This window comes from Giraffa tippelskirchi, chromosome 11, assembly GCF_054371585.1.
Source record: "Giraffa tippelskirchi isolate mGirTip1 chromosome 11, T2T-mGirTip1v1.2.pri, whole genome shotgun sequence".
NCBI classification, from domain to species: Eukaryota; Metazoa; Chordata; class Mammalia; order Artiodactyla; family Giraffidae; genus Giraffa; species Giraffa tippelskirchi.
In genome coordinates, this window is record NC_137285.1 from 150,378,658 (window position 1) to 150,401,119 (window position 22,462).

General features: G+C 54.3%; 1 protein-coding gene across 1 annotated transcript in view; it reads left to right on the forward strand.

Annotated features, from left to right (window-relative positions):
• The window catches only part of LOC145525308 (beta-galactosidase-1-like protein 2), a 33,939-nt gene that overhangs the window by 8,841 nt on the left and 2,636 nt on the right, over nt 1-22,462 (forward strand). The window contains exons 5-16 of the mRNA XM_081538100.1: nt 1,986-2,081; nt 3,394-3,502; nt 6,568-6,660; nt 7,554-7,635; nt 8,424-8,488; nt 13,029-13,113; nt 17,428-17,565; nt 18,557-18,637; nt 19,146-19,252; nt 19,758-19,907; nt 21,549-21,617; nt 22,019-22,106. Coding sequence (XP_081394226.1) covers nt 1,986-2,081; nt 3,394-3,502; nt 6,568-6,660; nt 7,554-7,635; nt 8,424-8,488; nt 13,029-13,113; nt 17,428-17,565; nt 18,557-18,637; nt 19,146-19,252; nt 19,758-19,907; nt 21,549-21,617; nt 22,019-22,106 — 1,163 coding nt within the window. The remainder of the gene's footprint in view (nt 1-1,985; nt 2,082-3,393; nt 3,503-6,567; nt 6,661-7,553; nt 7,636-8,423; nt 8,489-13,028; nt 13,114-17,427; nt 17,566-18,556; nt 18,638-19,145; nt 19,253-19,757; nt 19,908-21,548; nt 21,618-22,018; nt 22,107-22,462) is intronic.

A 22,462-nucleotide genomic window follows, 5' to 3' on the forward strand; every position in this document is an offset into this window, starting at 1 on the left:
TATGTTTCACATTTAAGTTGCTGTTTCTCTGGCTCAGAGGCGGGTGTTTGACTCTGTAGGGTCAGATGAAGCAAGAGTCACCTTGCTTTCCCCTTGAGAACCACCCGGAAGCTCTGAAAATTCTGATCCCCAGATGGAAGCCCCTTGAGCAGGGATGCTGTTATCAGTAGTGGAGCCCAGACCTCAGTGTCCGGTGTGTGTTTTACCCACGTGTGGCTTAGAGAGAGTCCCTGCGGCTCTGATCCGTCACAGGGATCCCACCGTTTCACTTATAAGAGGAAATTTCTGAACTATAATTTATAGGAGTTTTGAGACATGATACAGTAAGAGTAATTGTTCAAAACTATGTATCTTCCATCTGCTGTAGTTCATAACTCTCTTTGATGCTGGAGATACACAGACAATGTGCTGTGCTGTGGAATAAGCCTGTATATAGAGGGAGGCAAATAGCAGCTGAGGACTCGTAACCCAAACTAGGGGAACAGCCCGGGGCGGGTAACAGCAGAGCGATAGCCCCAGTACATTAGAACCCCGAGAGGAGTTTGTTAGAGGGGTCGGATGTGATTTCAGGCAGAAGGTCCAGCGAGGCCACCATCGGAGCAGTCAGAGGTGTGGGAGGGCGCTGACATGAGTGACACTGACGTTCCTGCTGCAGTGAGGGGACCTCGACATCGTCTGTCAGTAAAGATCTGTTTTCATTAAGGAAGGTTTAAAACAGATACTCACATTGAGTGTGCCTTGCTCTTCCAAGAGGGAACCCAGGGTTTCAGGGTCTTTCCCTCTCGTGGCTTAAGCGCCACCAGCACCTAGCTTTCAAGCCGCCATGCCTGCCTGCCTCGCGCCTGCAGGGGGAGGCAGGCAGAGGGGTTTCCGGCAGCAGGATCACTGGCTTCTGCTTCTGTCCTGGGAGCTCGGAACCAGCCCAGCTAAACGCAAGGCGGCAGGATGTGTAGGTGAGCCCGTGCCAGGGAGGGAAGGGGCAGGTCCTGTGACTAACTTCATATTTTCCTGGAACTGACTCTCCTGCTGGTTCTGAGCAGAGGGAACGTCAGAAGATAGAGCTAGAGAGCTAGTCAGGCTTATCTTGGCCCGTTCGGGGTGCTATGCTGCAAAATTTGAAATCTGTTCTGAAGGGGCTATGAAGTCACTGGGAAAATTTTAATTCGGGAAGTTCATGTCTGCATGCTGGTGGTATTTTTTTTTTTTTTGCTGGTGGTATTTTTAAGCGGTAGAATAACATAGTTAAGATTTCTTTTCTGGAGCGGATTGTCTTTGAACTCTTCCAGTTTCCCAAGAATGTGACCTCTGACTCCTTAAGTGTCTATTTTCTTGTCTGTAAAATGGAGCTGATATCGATACCTATGTCATGGAATTGACAAAGAAAATAATACACTTGCAGAGCTGAGTGCATTGAGTGCTGATGCTGATACTTGGTACACATGACTCCTGTGTTCGATGATTATATTCTGCTGACAGTGCCTGGAGCGGCATCGGAAGAAGGAAGAGAAGGAGGGAGGGAGGAAGCCGTTGGAATAACTCAGGCGGACGCAAGTTCTCTATCCAGGGTGGTAGCGGTGAAAATTAAGAGGAATTTCACATTCAGAAATATTAACTACAAGGAATAAACCTGATTAGAGGCAGACTGAAAGTGGGAGATGAGGAAGGAGGAGCCAGCATGGTTCTTGAGGGCGCGTCCTGGGTGCTGCCCTCGCGGGGACAGGAGGCTCCGCTCTGGTCCAGGGGGCAGCCGGCGTCTGGCCGGGATTCCTGCGAGTCGCCCGCGTCCTGCCCTCGGGGCTTCTGGACTGAGGCCTTTGTGTGGAAGGCGGCCCCGGCCCGGGTCCTGTCTCCGGCAGGGACCTCTGTGAGCAGGCCGGGAGTGAGTTCCCCCTGTCCTAACCGCAAGAGAAGAGGCCTCGGGGAGACACACGGCGGCAGTTCCAGGCTCGGCTCTTGGTGACTGCCGCTGTCACCCCCCTCCCCAGCGCTTTCATATCCTTGGCGTCAGAGGTGGACCTGTGGGTCATCCTGTGTGTTGGTCCCTACGTCGGGAGCGACCTGGACCTCGGAGGCTTGCCCAGGTGAGCTGTGCTCGCGTCCCAGGCGTGTTCGCAAGCAAGTCAGAGCAGAGTTTTGCTTGGTTCCCCAGGTGCAGTTTTAGTCCATGCCTCCCGCCCGTTCCCTGTTTCATGACCTAGAAAATGCACTTTAAAATACCAGGAATGATACAGTGCTTGTTTGTTTTTTCGAAATCTCCATCTCATCCTTGTAGTGCAGAGGTAGAATCCTTCTTTTCCTTAATGAAAATCAATCAATATCATGTAATCAGTATCTTTATAAGTTCTAACTTTTGTGACAATACTGGTAATAGCACAAAATTGGATTGATTATCTCTTTTCAAAGAGGGTCTTTTTTCTTATCATTTTTAAATGGTAGTAAAATGTACATAATATGAAATTTACCATTTAAAACTATGCAATTTTGTGTCAATCGAGTGCATTAAAATGTTGAACACCCATCACCACTATCTTGTTCCGGAACATTTTTTGCTACTCACAGAGAAAACCCTTGCCTAGTCACCCCCATCCTGCTTACCCCCAGCCACTGGCAACCATTACGCTTCAGTTTCTGTGGATTTACCTCATCTGTATCCTTCATATAAATGGAATTGTATCTTATGTGACCCTTTGTGTCTGGCTTCTTTCTCTTGGCATATTTTTTTTTCCTGCTGCAGCTTATGGGATTTTAGTGACTGAACCCAGCACAGAGCCCTAACCACTGGGATGCCAGGGAAGTCCCTCCCTTGGCATGATGTTTTCAAAGTTTGTACATGCTTTAACATGAACCAATTCCTCATTTCTTAAATCACCAAATAATATTCCATTAAAAAATTTTTAAAAACATTCTGTAATATTTTTATAAAAATCTCATACCACACTAAGGTTTGGCGAGCATTTTTTGAAAAAGGCCCGATGATTAATATTTTCAGCTTTCAGGTGCACAGACAGTGTCTGTTGTGAGGTTCATCTCTGCTGCTGCCGCAGGAGCACAGCTGTGATGATGTGTAAGCGAAGGGTGGGCCATGTGCCAATAAAACTTTATTCATAGACACAGTCAGCAGCTCTGACTTGGCCTGTGGACTGCATACTGGCGACCCTGTCTTGGATTGCTCCCACATCATACAAGCCTCAGCTGTATCTGGGGGGGAGAGGTGGTGAGCTCTGTGGGACCGAACGCAGACGGCTTTTTGTTAAAGATGGGTTAGCATCTCCGTGCGCCGTTCTAGTTTGGCCACGTGAATCTGGGCTCTTCATGTTTTCCAGCCTCAGACGCATGAACATTTCTGTTTGCTATCTCCCACCCCAAGGCTCAGTCTCACCTTTTCCATCCTAGCTGGTTACTCAAGGATTCTCATATGAAGCTGAGAACAACTTACAAGGGCTTTACGATGGCAGTGAATCACCATTTTGATGACCTGATTCCCAGGATAAGAGAATACCAGGTAAAACTCGATTCCCCATCTCTGTGACCAAGGGAAGTACTTGCCTGAATTGATTTCCTGGGCAGGGCTCAGCCTACTTTCTTTCACTCATAAGCAAGAAGCATGTATAGCAGCTAATTCCAGTTCCTTATTTAAGAAATATGCTTTCTTCTGCTTTTATGCCTGTTCCTCATCTACTGCCTTACTGGGATGCTGTTTCCTGGCAGGATGCTGGGAACCGCACTCTGTGTATTTTTACGTCTTCTGCATTGTTTGTCTGCTCTCCAAGCCTTAAATGGGAATTTAATGACAGCCGTCAGAATGTCCTAACTTACCTGCTAAAGATAGCTACGTGTCAGTCTTTCACAAGTGATAGATGATGCAGATGACCTTAGGTCAGTGATTTTGTAGAAAATGCAATTTGTTTGTTTTTTTTTAATATCTCTCCCCCCGTAATAAAACCATGGTGTCACACACATTCATTGCTTGAGTAGATACAGTGTGCCACCATATTGCTGCAAGGTTTGGAAGATACACGAAGGACTGTATAAGGAGGTAGCAAATGAGCAGAGGGAAGGAACAGAAGGTATCTATCAGGTATCAAGCTTTCTATTGGGCTTCCCTGGTGGCTGAGCAGCAAAGAATCCCCATGCAATGCAGGAGCCATAGGAGACTTGGCTTTAATCCCTGGAGGAGGAAACGGCAGCCCCTCCAGTGTTCTTGCCTGGAGAACCCCATGGACAGAGGAGCCTGGTGGGCTACAGTCCGTGGGGTGGCAAAGAGTCAGACACGACTGAGTGACTTGGCACGCATGCATCAAGCTTTTTATTAGGCAGTTGGTGTTTACGGAGCATATTTTATCCTCACAGCGATCACTGGAAAGGGATGTTACTGTAGGGGTAGCCACAGGCCTGGAAATGGCCGGGCAAGGCTTCAGGTGGTGTGGGTCTTCTCAGGGCAGAACTGGCTCCTGACTTTGAGAGTGCCCCGAGGTCACCAGACGAGGTGGCTGAAGGGCCAGTCCATGTGCATCTGGGGACAGTAGATGGCAGGGACAGTCCTTTGCGGCACTGGACTGTGCTGGCCAGGGTGGTAACCTTGGCCGCCAGTGGCTATTTCACTTAAAATCTATTAAAACCAAATAAAGAATTTAGTTCTTTATTCACACCAGACACAGTTCAAGTGCTAGGTAGCCACCTGTAGATGGTTGCTACCACCTTGGACAGTGAGAACACAGAACATTTTCATCATCAAAGAAAGTTCTAGAGTGAATTAGCATGCTCTCTGCACCCCAAATCAGGACATTCCCTATCTTGGAGCACCTGCAAGACAAAATCAGTAATCAGAAGGTTGCCTGGCAAGCACAAAACCAGGAGCCGCAGGAGCTGGGGGTCTTATCCTTTGAGCCACCAGGGACCCCGCCTAAAAAATATATACTTATTTTTTGCTGTGCCACACAGCTTGTGGGACCTGGGTTCCCCAAGCAGGGGTCGAACCTGGGCCGCAGCCGTGAAGGCCTGGAAGGCTAACCCGCAGGCTGCCAGGTGGCTCCCAGCATCGCGGCACGTTCCTGCGTGTGTGGTCCGTCACTGAGTCATGTCCGACTCCTCTGCGATCCTGTGGATCGTAGCCCGCCAGGCGCCTCTGTTCACGGGCTCTTCCAGGCAAGAATATTAGAGTGGGTTGCCATTTCCTACTGCAGGGGATCTTCCCGACCCAGGGATCGAACCCATGTCTCTTGCATTGGCAGGCAGATTCTTCACCACTGAGCCCCCTGGGAAGCGTATGGGTTTGGGGAACTCTTTCAGGCTCTTTTCTGCCCACTCAGCTCTAGTGCAGTCGGTTACGCTCTGCTTGCCGAGTCCTAGTCTGTTTCAGCTCTCCCTACCCAGGTCCGCCCATCCCTACCCAGGTCCTCCCAGCCCTACCCAGGTCTTCCCCGTCACGACAAGCACAGGTATTGGGTGTAGATGCTTCCACCCACTGGCGCACGGTCCTGGGCGCTATCTGGGTTCTTCCTTTCACTGTTGGTGTGTGGTTTAATTCTGAGAGAGCAATGCTCTTTTCCTTACTCCTGCATGCCAGCAGGAGACCTTCCAGCGGCCAGATGTCTCCAAGAGCAGGTTGAAAAGGGCAGAGATGAGTGTAGTGAAATTGACTAAGACATGGCAGGTACAAGATGCAGAGAGAAAACACGACCATGGGGGTGGCAAGAGCTGTAAAGACAGGGCTGACCGAGTGTGTTAACATCACAGAAGGGAGTCGGCAGGGAAGGGGAGGAGGAGATATTTGCGTGAGGGCGTAATTGAGAGGGCAGAAGGGACGATCCCACAGGATCCTGGGACTAGGGGGGAGGCGGCGGGGTGAGAAGAGCTCAAGGAGGAGGCTGAGGGGTGATGGCAAGTGCAGGACCTAGGAGGGGTGCTGCAGGAGGGAGGGCTTCCTGGAGGAGGAGAGACTGTCGGTGGAGAGAAATCAAACCAGGATGAAAAGGGATTGCATCCGTCTAGCAAAGAGAACGTCGGGGTACTACTGTGGGTGGAACGGAAAGGGCAGCCGTGAGACCGGAATGAGGACAGGATAACGAGTGGTGGGCTGTCAGGGGCGTGCAGAGCGACCGCACCGCTTGTCCATGAAGGGGGCAGCGCAGGAGTGGAGGACGGGGTCCCCGTGGCAGTGACCGGGCAAGTGAAGACAGGGGTGCACGGACGGAAGGCAGAGCGGGTCCCCAAGGAGGGGGCGACACGCGCTTGCATAGGAGAGGGCCGCACCCCTGCTTCCCTGGTGCCGCGGGAGGAAGGCTGGGCGGAGGTCTAAGCCTCCGCTGAAGCTGTTGGATTAGGGGAGTTGGCGGGCGCTGCCCCCTTGGGGGCTGGGGAAGGCAAGGTGCTGAAGGCTTTGACCCCATGAGGCGACTGCTGACTTAGTGACGGAAGCTGCCCCCACTGTTGTGTCCCCGGGGCTGAGTTTAGGAGCAGGTATTTTCTATGGCACCCTAAATGTGTGAGTGCAATAGCAAATTGAGAAAGTCCAGCCTTTCCCCACCGGCTGACTCATCCTCAGACTCTCGTCTCCTTGACTCCCAGTTCCAAGAAGAGGGCCCCATTATTGCCGTGCAGATGGAGAACGAGTATGGTTCCTATAATCTGGATAAAAGATACATGCCGTACATTAAAAACGTAAGTGCCACTTCGTTTTCCTCCAACTTTACATGCTTTTCTCACTTTGTTGATTCATGGAGCAAACATTCTGAGCAGCTAGCGCTTGCGAGGTGCCATCTGGGACGCAGTGTTTGTTAGCGACGGATGAAGAGCTTTCAAGTGTCAGTCTTACGCTGACTGCTCGGTAAATCTGCACCCTCGAAGTTCATGAATCAATGCTGTGTCCAGGTGGGGGCTTCCCTGTGTCTTTCTTTTTTTTTTGGAAAATATAGGACAGAGAAAAGTTATTTATTCTAAAGGGTTTGTAGTGTTGACTTCCAAACAGTCCAGAGTTTTAGTTTTTGAAAACCAAAGAGAAATCAGAAGACGCCTAGGTTGCAGCAAAAAGACAAAGTCGCACACTATTATGCTGCTCTTCTGCACATGGATAAGGCGATGGAAGTGCAGCTGGTGTTTCCATGCATTCACCCCCAGACAGGGGCCTCAGACACCTGCATGACTCTGATGTAAGCACAGAGTGAGTCACGATAACTTTTCCTTCTGTGGATATCACAGATGGTTTTCAGTTGGTGTTTGTATAATACGGGCTTTTCCACCCTTTCATCTTTGATTTTTCTGTATCCACGTACTTCAGGTACATACTCTGTATATAATTAGAATTTGTTTTCCTTAATCCATTATGAAAATTCTTGTCTTTGGAATGTGGTTGCTGTCCATTCAAGGTCATTGCTGATAGTCGCATTAAGTCTCTGTTGGCTGTTCTCATTGGACAGTTTACCGGCAATGGGGGGCGGGGGGTGAGGCCTCTTCCCGCGCCTCAGCTCATTCCGGTGCCCCTAAGCCTCGCCTTCTCCTGGGGACGCGCCCTCCCAGGGCCGTGGGCCGCGTTCACCTTGCCGACCGTCCCACAGGCGCTGCTGAGCAGAGGGATCAAGACGATGCTCACGACGGCAGACACCGGCCGGGGCCTCCTGAAAGGACACACACCGACGGGTACGCGCAGGGGCTTTGCCCGCCTCCGCCGCCGGCTGAGTCTGAGGGCCCAGCTGAGGCTCCGTTGCCCCGTCTCCGGGCCAGGCCGTGTCGAGCTGCATCGGGCCTCGACGTGAGGAACTGGGGCCCCCCTCGCGGCCCCGCGTCATCCTGCTGGGTCGGGCCGGGATGCAGCGGAGGCGTGTCTGCCGCTGCCCCGGGCCAGGCCCGAACCCCCGGAGAGAGCAGGGCCCCAGAGAAAGTCCTGCTCTAGACGCGCCCCGGGAGCGCGTGGGGCGAAGAGTCCGGGGCATAAAAGCCATGAGGAAACGTGCGGTAGAATTACAGGGGGAAACACGGGTCTGGACACAGGACGGAGGAAGAGTCACGCGAACGCGCTGGAGAGCGGTGCTTCTCGGAGTTCTCTAGCCTGGCCTGGCCTGCCCCGGCCTTGTCCTCCGCCGGCTCTTCCCGGGCGCGGCGGCGGCCGCTGCCCTCGCGGTGGCAGAGACAGAGTCCTGCGCTGGGGCTCGGGAGACCGGCGCTCGGGCCCGAGGTCTCCGGCCGCCCCCGCCGCGGGCTCAGCTGCCTCGTGCGGCTTCTGTTTATCCATCCGCACAAGGGGTTACTTTCTCTGCCCTTGTTCCCCGGGTCACTCGCTGTGAAGGCGGCTGGTCGAGCCCCTGTGGACACACGCGGTCACGTCTTCACCAGCACGGGCTGCGGGGTGTTGGCGGGCAGTGTCTGCGGGTGGAGGAGGCGCCCCGCCTGCTGGTCACGCCGTCTCGGTCTCCCCTTTCTCTCCACAGTGTTTGCCACCCTCCACATGAAGAGTATAAGGCAGAAAACGTACGAAAACCTCTCCTCAATTCAGGTGAGGACATTGCAGAGGCGCGGGATGTTCTCAGTCCTCTCATGCGAGGACTTCTTGGCTCAGGTGTCCGGGAACTTCTCAGCTGTGATTCCTTCAGTTAAACTTGGATCTGTTACACCCTTGAAATACCTGCTGTAGGTGGTTTCAGGTGCAATTGCATCAAACTGCCCACAGGGCCGGGCCCACAGCCCCTAGGAGGGTCCAGGATGGCACGGCGAGCTCACGGCAGCCCTGAGTTTCATCTCGGCAGGACGGGGGCTACGCTCTCCCCCTCAGTTCAGGGGCTACGCTCTCACCTCCTCAGTCCAGGCGCTACGCTCTCCCCGCCCCCCCCGCCCCCGCCCCCGCCCCCGCCCCCAACAGCTGGGGAGAAATGCTAGGAACCAGCTGGGGCCCCAAGTCATGGCTCCACAGCCTGAGCTTCTGGCTCTGCCAACGGAGCTTGTGGGTTCAGGAATCCCTGCACACGGACGCTGTGACACCCACTCGGAGTTCATGCATCAGTCATTGTTCTCCACTCCAGGTGCAGTTTGCTAACCAGATGTTACTTTTTGTCATAGCAATCTGCCTGATAATATGGGTAACATTCTACCTTTATTGAGATTTCTAAACCAAAATGGACCTAAAGTCAGTTTGTAAAAGTTTTTACCCTTTGAATGAATACCCTCATTCACATTTACCTGTGGTCCCATGAGAAAGACAGGAAATGGAAATAAACAGAACTCAGTAGGAAGTGCTGGTTCTGATAGAAGCATTAGGGGGAATCAGAGGGAGCATAAATCTCTACCACCAAAAGGAATCAGTGGCTGGATGCTTCACTCTGCACCTGACCGAGCTCTGCAGTATTAGGAGGAAGGGAACACTCTCCTAATTTTCATTAAGATAAGACAATGCCTGGAATTCTAAAAAAAATAGTTATCTCCCTGATTCTGTCCTCCTTCCGTCTAAGATAGAACTGAGATTTAGAGAAGAGTGCAAAGATACAAAGGGCTGGGTATCAGCCCCTTAACAACTGGACCAGCACTGAGGGCTGTCGGTCCCTGGTGCAGGGAACTGGACAAGCAGTACAGAGATTTGCAAGGACTGGGGTCAGTGCATCTGAGAAAATATGGAGAGGGAATTAACTCTTGGGGCAGAGCAGACAGTCAGATAGAATATGATGGTGATGGTGTTGCTGCTGATGGTGGTGGTGATGATGGTGGTGGAAGAATGGGGGACAGTAAGTGGAGATTCAGGAGTTAAAAATTATATTCTAACTATAATTAATAAAGTCCTAAAACTGAGTTCGTTTATTCATTAAACAAATCAGCCAGTAAATGTTTTTAGCACTTGCTCTGTGCCGGTTCTTCCCTGGTGGTTGTGACTTCCCTGGCGGCTCAGATGGTAAAGTGTCTGCCTACAGTGTAGGAGACCTGGGTTCGATCCCTGGGTCAGGAAGATCCCCTGGAGAAGGCAATGGCAGCCCACTCCAGTACTCTTGCCTGGAAAATCCCATGGACGGAGGAACCTGGTAGGATACAGTCCCTGGGATCGCAGAGTCGGACACGACTGAGCGACTTCACTTTCTTTCTTTCTATGTGCCAGTTGGGCTTCCCAGGTGGCTCAGTGGTAAAGAATGTAGCTGCGAGGCAGAAGATGTGGTCCGGTCCCCGGGCCAGGGAGACCCCTGGAGAAGGCAATGGCCGCCCGCTCCAGTTTATTGCCTGGAGAATCCTGGTGAGGTTACAGTCTATGGAGTCACAAAAGAGTTGGACATGACTTAGCAACTAAACAAGGACAGCAAATATGCCAGTTCGGTATTTACTTGTCAAGGCATTGTGTATAAAACAGGGAAGGAACCCTACAAAATCACCACTTTTGGAACTTGTATTTTAGTGGTAAGAGACAGGTGGTAAACAAGTCAAATATGGAGGGAGCTTGTAACACAAGCTAAGAAAGCATTCTATGATAATATTTATATATACAACTTTTAGTTTACATAACCCCCCCCCATTTTTAATGTTTGTTTCTTACATTACCATGTAAGAAGCTATTGATCCTATCCTTATCTTGCCTGTGAGGAAACCATGATTCAGAAAGGTAGAATTTCTGCTTTGAGATCATCTGTGGTCAGTCATATAACAGAATAACCCAGGTTAAAATCCAGTCCTTCTGCCTCCAGATACTGTGCTCTTTCCCTGTTTTGTACCATCTGCCACCTGAACTCCTCCGGTGAGGAGAGGGTCAAGGCGGAAGCATGAGAACATACGTCAAAGTGGTTTGGAAAGGCTGAGACGCACTCTTGCCAAGAACTCCACCCCAACACAGTGCCACACCTCCAGAGGCGACCCCCAGCGCAGCCTCTGCCACTGCTAACGCCTATCTCCTGGACTCCTACCCGGACAGTGGGCTCTCAAACACCCAGCTCTGAAGGGAAACAGGGATTGTGCCCATAAGACCTGCTAGACCATAGCAAAGAAGCCACTCTTCAAAGCCACTATGGAAGTCCATATGGAGGTTCGTGGGGAAATAGAGCCATCTCTGACGCAGCGGTCTCGTCTGTAGGTGTTTAGGGAGGAAACAGTTATCATCCTGAAGAGCTGTGTACTGCCTGTTCACAGCACCGTGCTTCACGGTGTACAAGGAGGGATGAATGGATACAGAGAATATGACATGTGCATCAAGCAGAAAACATTCAGCTTTTAAAAAGAAGGAAATCTGTCACTTGTGGCAGCATGGATGAGCCTAGACAGCACTGAGCCTGAGAGATAAGCCAGCGGGTGGTCAGGGAAGTGGGGAGAAGCTGGAGAAAGGGCACAGACTTACTGACAGCGTAAACGAGGCCTCTGATGCATAACTGATGACTGCAGGAAACAGCACTGAATCGCTTAATTGAAGTTTGTTGAATATAACGTAGATGCTCCTAGCAAAAAAAAAGTGAAAGAAGGAATTGGGAGTGAATCTCACATTAAGGAAAGATTCATTTGGTGGCATCTTCAAAATTTTGGAGCATTTTCGTGGGAAAGGGGAAATTCTTTCTGGTACTAGGGAACAGAATTAATTTCAGTGGATAAAAGGAATAACAAAACTTATATTGGCCGCACATACAGGTGGTACTTTCTCGCAATCTGAATTCTCCAGAAATGGAATATACTGTCTCATGATGAATTCGCCATCACCTGAACAGTCAAGGTGTCCGTGGGGGGCAGTGCCTGCCCGAGGGCAGGGTGATGGCTGGAACCCTCAGTAATAGATCCTTCCCGACGTGAGGATCTGTGATGTGGGGATCCTGTGGGGCTGGGAGGAAGGAAGCGGCAGGGACTTAAGATGCACAGCTTCCATTTGTGTGTGTGTGCTCAGTCGTGTCCAACTGTGTGGCCCACCAGGCTCCTCTGTCTGTGGGGCTCTCCAGGCAAGAGCCCTGCCGTGGGTCGCCATGTCCTCCTCCAATGGATCCTGCTGACCCAGGGATCAAACCCATGACTCTTGTGTCTCCAGCACTGGCAGGTGAGTTCTTTTCCTCTAGCTCCACCTGGGAAGCTTGAATCAGTCTTAAAGGAGTCAGCACATTATCTTTGGAATTCAGTAGCATAGTTTTTAAATGTTAAAGTACAGGATGCCAGGCAGAAACAAATGAAAAGATCATATGATTTTGTGCTGGACAGAGTTGGCAGTGGTTTTGTTAGTTTACTTATTTTTGTTTTACTTTCTTTGAAGCATTTATCAGCTTAGGCACGAATGTGAATGCTGCGGGGACTGGTGGCTAGGGTCCCAGCGCTGAGAGCAGAAATTCCAAGGCTGCATTAACTTTCAGAGCTTGAAGGAGCAGCGTCGACTTTAATTGTGGAGTGTGTGAGCCTGAATGTGGAGCTTGTCGGTCCTGAAGGCCTGGGATGGAGCAGGGCCTCGGGCCTCAGGATGGCTCAGGGCTGGGACAGAGGAGGGCCTCGGGCCTCGGAATGGCTCGGGGCTGGGACGGAGGAGGGCCTCGGGCCTCGGGATGGCTCAGGCTGGGACGGAGGAGGGCCTCGGGCCTTGGGATGGCTCGGGGCTGGGACGGAGGGGGGCCTCGGGATGGCTCGGAGCTGGGACGGAGGAGGGCCTCGGGATGGCTCAGGGCTGGGACGGAGGAGGGCCTCGGGATGGCTCGGGGCTGGGATGGAGGGGGGCCTCGGGGTGGCTCAGCGCTGGGATGGAGGAGGGCCTTGGGATGGCTCGGGGCTGGCCAAGGGCAGAGCAGGAGCCGGGGATTGTGTGGGATTCTCGCTGGGCTTGTTGGCAGTTGGTTCTTGACATCTTCAGTGCCTCCTTTGGGTCAGGTACTTCCCTACGAGACCTCTTCTTGGGTCGGTCCAGGGGATGAAGAGATTCTGCTGGTGTGGAAACTTAAGGTGTCCACAGCCATTGACTTCACCAAAGCCAGAACCAGTGAGATCACGGGAGGCAGGCCAGGCCGGGCGTGTCTGTGCTGTGAGAGTGATGGGGGCCATGAGGACGCCCCGTGGGTGAAGCGGGGCGGGTGACGGGCTGGCTCCACTGAGTGGACCCTCTGCCTCCGCAGGGCCCCGGCCCGGTCATGATGATGGTGTACACTGCCAGGTCTCTGGATGGATGGGGCTCTTCTCGAAACACTCTGGACCTGCACAGTGAGTTGCCAGTCGCTGCTGTTCATCTCTGAGGGCGGGTGTCGATGGGACTTCAAGGGCACTGGCCTGCCTGCTGCCCGCTGATTGCAGTCCCTGAGGTTGACGGGGCTGGCAGATCCTGTGCACTGTGTCTGTGTCTGCATCTGTGCTGTGTCAGTGTCTGTGACTGTGTCTGTCTGTGTCTGTGTCTGTGTCTGTGACTGTGTCTGTGTCTGTGTCTGTGACTGTGACTGTGTCTGTGTCTGTGACTGTGACTGTGTCTGTGACTGTGTCTGTGTCTGTGTCAGTGCTGTGTCTGTGTCTGTGACTGTGTCTGTGTCTGTGTCTATGACTGTGTCTGTATCTGTGACTGTGTCTGTGACTGTGTCTGTGTCTGTGACTGTGTCTGTGCTGTGTCTGTGCTGTGTCTGTCTGTGTCTGTGTCTGTGTCTGTGACTGTGTCTGTGTCTGTGCCTGTGACTGTGTCTGTGCTGTGTCTGTGTCTGTCTGTGTCTGTGTCTGTCTGTGTCTGTGTCTGTGCCTGTGACTGTCTGTGCTGTGTTTGTGTCCGTGACTGTGTCAGTGACTGTGTCTGTGCTGTGTCCGTGACTGTGTCTGTGTCTGTGACTGTGATTGTGTCTGTGTCTGTGACTGTGTCCGTGACTGTGTCTGTGCTGTCTGTGACTGTGTCTGTGTCCGTGACTGTGTCTGTGTCTATGTCAGTGACTGTGTCTGTGACTGTCTGTGCTGTGTCCGTGACTGTGTCTGTGTCTGTGACTGTGATTGTTTCTGTGTCTGTGACTGTGTCTGTGTCTGTGTCAGTGACTGTGTCTGTGACTGTGTCTGTGCTGTGTCCGTGACTGTGTCTGTGTCTGTGTCAGTGCTGTGTCCGTGACTGTGTCTGTGTCTGTGACTGTGATTGTGTCTGTGTCTGTGACTGTGTCTGTGTCCGTGACTGTCTGTGTCTGTGACTGTGTCTGTGCTGTGTCCGTGACTGTGTCTGTGTCTGTGACTGGGATTGTGTCTGTGTCTGTGACTGTGTCTGTGTCCGTGACTGTCTGTGTCTGTGACTGTGTCTGTGCTGTGTCCGTGACTGTGTCTGTGTCTGTGACTGGGATTGTGTCTGTGTCTGTGCCTGTGTCTGTGTCTGTCTGTGACTGTGTCTGTGTCTGTGACTGTGTCTGTGTCTGTGTCTGTGCTGTGTCTGTGTCTGTGTCTGTGCTGTGTCCGTGACTGTGTCTGTGTCTGTGACTGTGATTGTGTCTGTGTCTGTGCCTGTGTCTGTGTCTGTCTGTGACTGTGTCTGTGTCTGTGACTGTGTCTGTGTCTGTGCTGTGTCTGTGACTGTGTCTGTGCTGTGTCCGTGACTGTGTCTGTGTCTGTGACTGTGATTGTGTCTGTGTCTGTGTCTGTGACTGTGTCTGTGTCTGTGTCAGTGACTGTGTCTGTGTCTGTGACTGTCTATGTCTGTGACTGTGTCTGTGACTGTGTCTGTGTCTGTGTCTCTGTGTCCATGTCTCTGTGTCTGTGTCAGTGCCGTGTCAGTGCGGTGTGTCTGTGACTGTGTCTGTCTGTGTCTGTGTCTGTGACTATGTCTGTGTCTGTGTCTGTGTCAGTGACTGTGACTGTGTCTGTGTCTGTGTCTGTGTCTGTCTGTGTCTGTGTCTGTCTGTGTCTGTGACTGTGTCTGTGTCTGTGCTATGTCTGTGTCTGTGTCTGTGACTGTGACTGTGTCTGTGACTGTGTCTGTGTCTGTGTCTGTGACTGTGTCTGTGTCTGTGTCTATGACTGTGTCTGTGTCTGTGACTGTGTCTGTGTCAGTGTCAGTGCTGTGTCTGTGACTGTGTCTGTGTCTGTGACTGTGTCTGTGACTGTGTCTGTGTCTATGACTGTGTCTGTGTCTGTGTCTATGTCTGTGTCAGTGTCAGTGCTGTGTCTGTGACTGTGTCTGTGTCTGTGACTGTGTCTGTGACTGTGTCTGTGTCTGTCTGTGTCTGTGACTGTGTCTGTGTCTGTCTGTGTCTGTGACTGTGTCTGTGTCAGTGACTGTGTCTGTGTCTGTGTCTGTCTGTGTCTGTGACTGTGTCTGTGACTGTGTCTGTGTCTGTCTCTGTGACTGTGACTGTGTCTGTGTCTCTGTGTCTGTGTCTGTGACTGTGTCTGTGTCTGTGTCTCTGTGTCTGTGTCTGTGTCAGTGACTGTGTCTGTGTCTGTGACTGTCTATGTCTGTGTCTCTGTGTCCATGTCTCCGTGTCTGTGTCTGTGTCTCTGTGTCTGTGTCAGTGCCGTGTCAGTGCGGTGTGTCTGTGACTGTGTCTGTCTCTGTGACTGTGTCTGTGACTGTGTCTGTGTCTGTGTCTGTGCTGTGTCTGTGTCTGTGTCTGTGCTGTGTCCGTGACTGTGTCTGTGTCTGTGACTGGGATTGTGTCTGTGTCTGTGCCTGTGTCTGTGTCTGTCTGTGACTGTGTCTGTGTCTGTGACTGTGTCTGTGTCTGTGTCTGTGCTGTGTCTGTGTCTGTGTCTGTGCTGTGTCCGTGACTGTGTCTGTGTCTGTGACTGTGATTGTGTCTGTGTCTGTGCCTGTGTCTGTGTCTGTCTGTGCCTGTGTCTGTGTCTGTGACTGTGTCTGTGTCTGTGACTGTGTCTGTGACTGTGTCTGTGCTGTGTCCGTGACTGTGTCTGTGTCTGTGACTGTGATTGTGTCTGTGTCTGTGTCTGTGACTGTGTCTGTGTCTGTGTCAGTGACTGTGTCTGTGTCTGTGACTGTCTATGTCTGTGTCTGTGTCAGTGACTGTGTCTGTGTCTGTGACTGTCTATGTCTGTGACTGTGTCTGTGACTGTGTCTGTGTCTCTGTGTCCATGTCTCTGTGTCTGTGTCAGTGCCGTGTCAGTGCGGTGTGTCTGTGACTGTGTCTGTCTGTGTCTGTGTCTGTGACTATGTCTGTGTCTGTGTCTGTGTCAGTGACTGTGACTGTGTCTGTGACTGTGTCTGTGTCTGTGTCTGTGACTGTGTCTGTGTCTGTGTCTATGACTGTGTCTGTGTCTGTGACTGTGTCTGTGTCAGTGTCAGTGCTGTGTCTGTGACTGTGTCTGTGTCTGTGACTGTGTCTGTGACTGTGTCTGTGTCTGTCTGTGTCTGTGACTGTGTCTGTGTCTGTCTGTGTCTGTGACTGTGTCTGTGTCAGTGACTGTGTCTGTGTCTGTGTCTGTCTGTGTCTGTGACTGTGTCTGTGTCTGTGTCTGTCTCTGTGACTGTGACTGTGTCTGTGTCTCTGTGTCTGTGACTGTGTCTGTGTCTGTGTCTCTGTGTCTGTGTCTGTGTCAGTGACTGTGTCTGTGTCTGTGACTGTCTATGTCTGTGTCTCTGTGTCCACGTCTCCGTGTCTGTGTCTGTGTCTCTGTGTCTGTGTCAGTGCCGTGTCAGTGCGGTGTGTCTGTGACTGTGTCTGTCTCTGTGACTGTGACTGTGTCTGTGTCTGTGTCTCTGTGTCTGTGCCTGTGTCTGTCTCTGTGACTGTGACTGTGTCTGTGACTGTGTCTGTGACTGTGTCTGTGTCTGTGTCTGTGTGTCCATGTCTCCGTGTCTGTGTCAGTGCCGTGTCTGTGTCTGTGTCTCTGTGTCTGTGTCTGTGTCCGTGTCTCTGTGTCCATGTCTCCGTGTCTGTGTCTGTGTCTGTGTCTCTGTGTCTGTGTCTGTGACTGTGTCTGTGTCTGTGTCTGTCTCTGTGTCTGTGACTGTGTCTGTGTCTGTGTCAGTGACTGTGTCTGTCTCTGTGTCTGTGTCCGTGTCAGTGCGGTGTGTCTGTGCGCTATGTCGGTACCACACGGGAGCACCGCTCCGCAGGTCACTGGGATCTCGTGAGCATTCTGTCTGGTGTGACTGTGTCTGCTGGACTGAAGCTCTAAATAAGGAGAGCCAGCCGCTCTGGGGGGCAGTTCAGGGACAGCTACTGGGGGCTCCACCCGGGGAGAGCGCGCTGTGGGCTCCAGACCCTCTGCCAGCCCCGGCCTTCCCGTCCTGTCACGGAAGGGTCGCTCCGTGCTTCAGAGGCACCAGCTGGACACCCGGACACAGAGGCCCCCCCAGGGGGCCCTGACAGCACCGCGGGGTGCCCCCCATCCCCTACCACGAACACCTGCGGTCCTGACAGCACCGAGACTCGGCTCCCCCCTCGCCTCCCCCCTCGCCTCCCACGTGCGCCCCCCACGTGCGGTCCTGACATTACGGGGCTCCGCTCCCTCCCCTCCCCCGCCCCTCCCCCCTCCCCCGCCCCTCCCCCCCCACAACAGTCCTGGACTCACCAAGGCTCCGCTCCCCTCCCCCGCCCCCTGCAGTGCTGATGAAGGAAGTCCGGGAGATGCTGCAGCTCAGGTTCTCCCTCAACTTCTACATGTTCCACGGAGGCACCAACTTCGGCTTCATGGGCGGGGCCGCGTTCCCCAGCCATCGCCTCCCTATGGTCACCAGCTACGGCAAGTACCGGTCCCGTGCCGTTTGCCCGCAGCTGCCCCGCTGGGCGGCCCGGAGCTGTCGGGGCGGTCCCCGGAGCGGAGCCGGGCACCTGCTGCATCGTCACCGCATGCTGGGGACAGAGTGAGACGGCCTAGGATGACGCCTCTGCGGTCCCGGTTGGGGCCTTTGCAAGCAGAGAAGCTGGTAGTTTAGCTCTGTCCATCCACTGTGCAACCTCTGTAAAAATCTTAGTGCTTTACAGTGTTGTGTCGGTTTCTGCCATCCATCAGCGTGAATCAGCCCCAGCTATCCTTATATCCCAGCCTGCCTCCAGGTGCGAGACGCACCTTCCCACGAGCCACGGTCCTACCCACGGTGGTCGTGCATGTATGAAGACACTGCTCTCTCAGCCCGGCCCACCTGCCCTTCCCGCCTGGATGCCCGCACGGCCATTCTCTGAGTCTGCATCTATGTTCCTCCTGCGGCTAGGCTCATCGGTACCATTTCTCTAGGTTCCAGTGTGTGCGTTAATATAGGATATCCATTTTTTTCCTTCTGACTTACTTCACTTTCTATAACAGGCTCTAGGTTCATCCACCTTAGCTCAATTGACTCAGATTCATTCACCAGACTTTGTTCTTCGGGGCTTACTGTGAAACCCACTCCCTTGATCCCCCTATCCCGGATGTTGGGTGTTGATGACTAGGTCTCCCCCAGTCTGCGACTCTGCTCAGAGACCAAGCAGGGAGTGAGGGTGAGAGAGGGGAAGGGGGTCTGGTTGGAAACCACCGGGTCCCGGCGCTGGGCTCCAACCTGGGCTCCTGACACCTGGGGTTGCCATCTGTCCCTCCTGGGGGAGCATGGGGAGCTGGCATCGGGCACCTTCCTGCCTCAAGGTCTTCCTCCCAGAGCTTCTGCAAGCAGGGCCCTTTGACTCAGCACCAAGTGCCAAAGTCCCTCCCGAAGTTGGGCCTCTTTAGGGAAGGTGACAAATATGTTTCTATTTCTCAGACTATGGGGCGCTGCTGACAGAGGATGGAGACTATACACCCGAGTATCTCGTATTTCAAGAGTTTTTTCAACCTCTCCCAGGTACCCTCCCCGCCCTCCGGAGGGCTCTGGGCTGTGTGTGTGAGGGGGGTGCAGACGTGGTCCTTGGGGGAGCCCAGCTCACCCCAGTGCATTTTACCTTCAGGGGCTGGGGACTCAGGCTGCACGAGACACGGTCCCCCCAGCCCCGCAGTCAGTGGAAACCAGAGGGGCTAGGCCCTTCCCAGAGCCACGAGATGCGCGTGTCTGGGTGGAAGTGGGGAGAAGGGGCAGAATCTGAGCACTCGTGTTCCCCCACTGGCTTTCAGGAGATTCTGACCAGCAGGGCTGAGATGGCTGGCCTGGTGGGAGGCCGAGGTGCTGGCCGCCTCTGTTTCCAGGACAGCAGGGTGCCCTGGCCAGACCTCTGGGCGCAGGAGAACTCCCTCCCCTCGGTCCCTGCCCCTGTGGACCATCCATGGCGCTGGGCAGGCTGGCCAGGGGCAGCAGAGGGCGCTGCATGCATGGACGGGGCTGGGGAAGGAGCCAGCCTCCTGCTTGTCGTTTGCAGAGGTTCCTAGCTTCCGGCAGCAAGACCGCAGACCTAAGGACGTGTACGCTCCCCTGGCTGCAGGTCACTTCATATCCCTGTGGGACGCCCTGATTCACCAGGACAACGTGAGTCCCCTGGGCAGGGACGTGAGGGACACGGCAGGGGAGGGAATGAACACGGGGGACAGAAAGCAGTCTTCGCACTTTCAGTCCCTTCTACTTCTACAGTTCAGATTAGGAAACCTAGATTGTTGAGTCGCTCAGTCGTGTCCGACTCTTTGTGACCCTGTGGACTGTCGCCAGTCAGGCCCCTCTGTCCGTGGGATTTTCCAGGCAAGAGCGGTGGAGTGGGTTGCCATTTCCTTCTCCAGGGAATGTTCCTGACCCAGAGATGGAACCCGTGTCTCCTGAGTCTCCCGCATTGCCTGCAGGTTCTTTACCTCTGAGCCACCTGGGGAGCCCAATACATCCGTCCCCTCCCTGGAGGACCCCCCTCCTGCCCCTCTCGGTCACCCCGAGCTGCTGCTGCAGACTCCTTACCGCAGGGCGCTCACTTGGCCCCGTGCTCCCTGAGCTTCCTCGCCTGTGATGAGGCCGCCCTCCAGCCTGGCTTCCACTCCCATCTCTGCAGCAGCCTGTGAGGTCCACGGGGCCGCTCTCCATGGAACAGCTGTCCGTGAACCAAGGGAGCGGCCAGTCTTCTGGGTACATACTTTATGAGACCGTCATCACCAGAGGAGGCATCTTAAACTCGGATGGCCATGTGAAAGATCGGGGCCAGGTAGGGGGCGGGGGCGGGAGGAGGGTGCCCTTCTCTGCTGGCAAGACCCCGCTGTGTGGCTGAATGTCTGAACAGCAGGCCAGCCTCTTCCTGACCTTTGGAAAACTGCCCTTGTTTCTTGCCTCCGGTGCCTTTGGTGAAATGCTTGGTGTTCATATGTAAGCCGCTGCTGTCGCGGGTCTAAGGTACTGGGTGTCCCGGGGGGGTGCCCACCGAAGCCTGAGTGGACTTGATGCCACTCTTGGAGGGGACCCAGGAGGGGCCTTGGACCCCCCCATGTGCCTCGGGCAGACACCCCAGACGTTTCCTCAGCGCATCGCAGTCAGATCGGCTCACTTATTTCTCAAAACACCCATCTAAGATACCTGTTACCAACGAGGAAGCCACAGAGAGGTGCAATGACCTTGCCCAGGAAACAGGGGACACTGGGCACGGTGGCCCCTCCTGTCCGCCCCGAGCAGGGGGTGTTCCAGGCTCCTCCCACCCGTCGTGGTCCCGTCATCGCAGGATCTGTGTCCCCCTGCACTCATCGTGACCTCTTAGCCGCAGACCCTCATTCCCTGCTGTTTGCTGAACGCGTGTCTTCACTTAGATGTACGTTCCTGTGGCTTCTCAGAGTCATCACATTCAAATCCATCATGAGCTCCTTAGAGGAACCACACCCCCAGTCCCGCACCCAAGCCGTGGCTGCCCCTCCCGGCTCTGGCCTCCCCCTTGCCTTGTCTGCCGGGTCGCTGGTGGAGCTGCATCACTTGGCTGCTCTTTGCAAACCCAGGCTGTCCCAGTCTTAGAATTCTGCACCATGGCCATCAGACCCCGTTCCTGACTTTCCTGTCTCAGAGGGCTCACTGTGTCCCCATGTTGTGGGGGCCCCCCAAGTTCCTTCTCGAGGGCGAGTCCCGTCCTGACTGCCCCCACTCCTGAGCCCTCCCCGCCGCTTTCCCATTGTGGTCCTGGGTCTGGGAACAGCTCCTCCCGCCCGCAAGCGCAGCGCAAGCTGTGTGCTCCTCAACCCTGCGTGAGTCTTCGGGGCTGGGACTGTGTGTGAACCGCGGCCACCGCTGCTCCGGGGAGATCTTTAGTCACTCGAGCAGTGACTGTCGAGCCTATAGCTCTCGCCCTGGGACCCTAGTAAGCTTAAAACGTGAATCCTTTGTTCTGCATACTACCGATATTTTGGGTACTCGTGGATTTTGATTTTTACAGTCTCCTGGTCAGATTTCTTTTGGAAAGCTGTGACCTAACTCAGATCCCCTGTGGTGCCCATCGTGTGCCCTTCTCTGTCTTGTGGGGCTCGAGCAGTCTTGCGGGGGCATCAGGGGCGGACACAGCACGGTAGGCAGTGGGGGGGTGGGGACACAGTCTTGTCCTCTCTGCCCTGGAGCCCCTGCCGGGCCTTTGCCGGCATGTGCGTCGTGGTGTCTGCCGCCCTCTGCCGCCTCCCCCGGTCCCCGTGGGCCCCCCACGGGCTCAGGGCTCTCCTCACGCCCCTGGGCCGAGCTGCCTTCAGTGTCCCCTCTCTGTGGACCAGCGTCAGCTTGTCGCCTTCCCGGAAGCAGACTTGGTCCCCCCCTGGGATCCTGGCGCCTCGCCCGCTCCTTCCTTATCCGCACCCCACAGTCTCCCCGCTCTCTTTGGCAGGTGTTTCTGGATGACAAGTATGTAGGAGTCCTGGATGACGCGCATCAAGAGTTGACTCTTCCCAACGACGTACATACCCCGCTGTTCCGTGACCCGCAGTTCCAGCCCCCCTGAGCCCTGGGCTTGCCCCTTGCAGAGGCCCTGCGGGGCTGAGCCATGTGTTCCTCTCGGGGGGCAGGACTTTCCCACCCTGGGTGTTTGCTGCTCAGAAAGCTCTAGGTTGATCACTACCCTCAGAATAGTCTCCAGTAGAATGTTCAGTGAGTCTTCACTTCTCGACAGGCCCAGTATGGGAGGAGGGTGGAGGAGGAGCTGCAGGGTTTGCCTGACCCAGAGGTGAGGTCTGGGGTGCCAAGCCCCGCCCTCTGACAGCCCCCAGTTTCCGAGATCATCCCAGTCTTGGCGAGGGGGAGCCCAGTGGTCTCCAGAAGAGGCCTAAGAGGTCCCCTCCACTGCTGTGTGTTGGGCAGCGTTACAAGGAGTACCTGACACTGAGGATCCTGGTGGAGAACCAAGGCCGGCTTGCCTACGGGACCAGCATGAATCAGGAGAGGAAAGGTGGGCCCAGGACCAAGAGGTGCCAGGGTGCTCCTGGGGCGCTTCCCCAGCCCGGGCAGCCGTGTCCGGGGTCATGGTTTGGAAGCAGCGGGGGCTCTCAGCCAGTGAGATGCCCAGCCTGGGAGCATGAGAGAGCGGGCTTCAGGGGGAGGAGGGCCATGTCCTTCTCCAGGCTCCCCCAAAGGTGCTCTCCAGAGCACACGCACTGCCCTGCCTCTTCCGGGAAGAGGCTGCAGAACAGAGTGGTCCGATTGCTGCCCTGGGAACGCTGATTGTCCCTCCCTGGAGCCCATGCCGGTGTCCTGGCCTCCTCCAGCCTCCCCAGCCTCCCATGGCCTCCTCCATCCTCCCCAGCC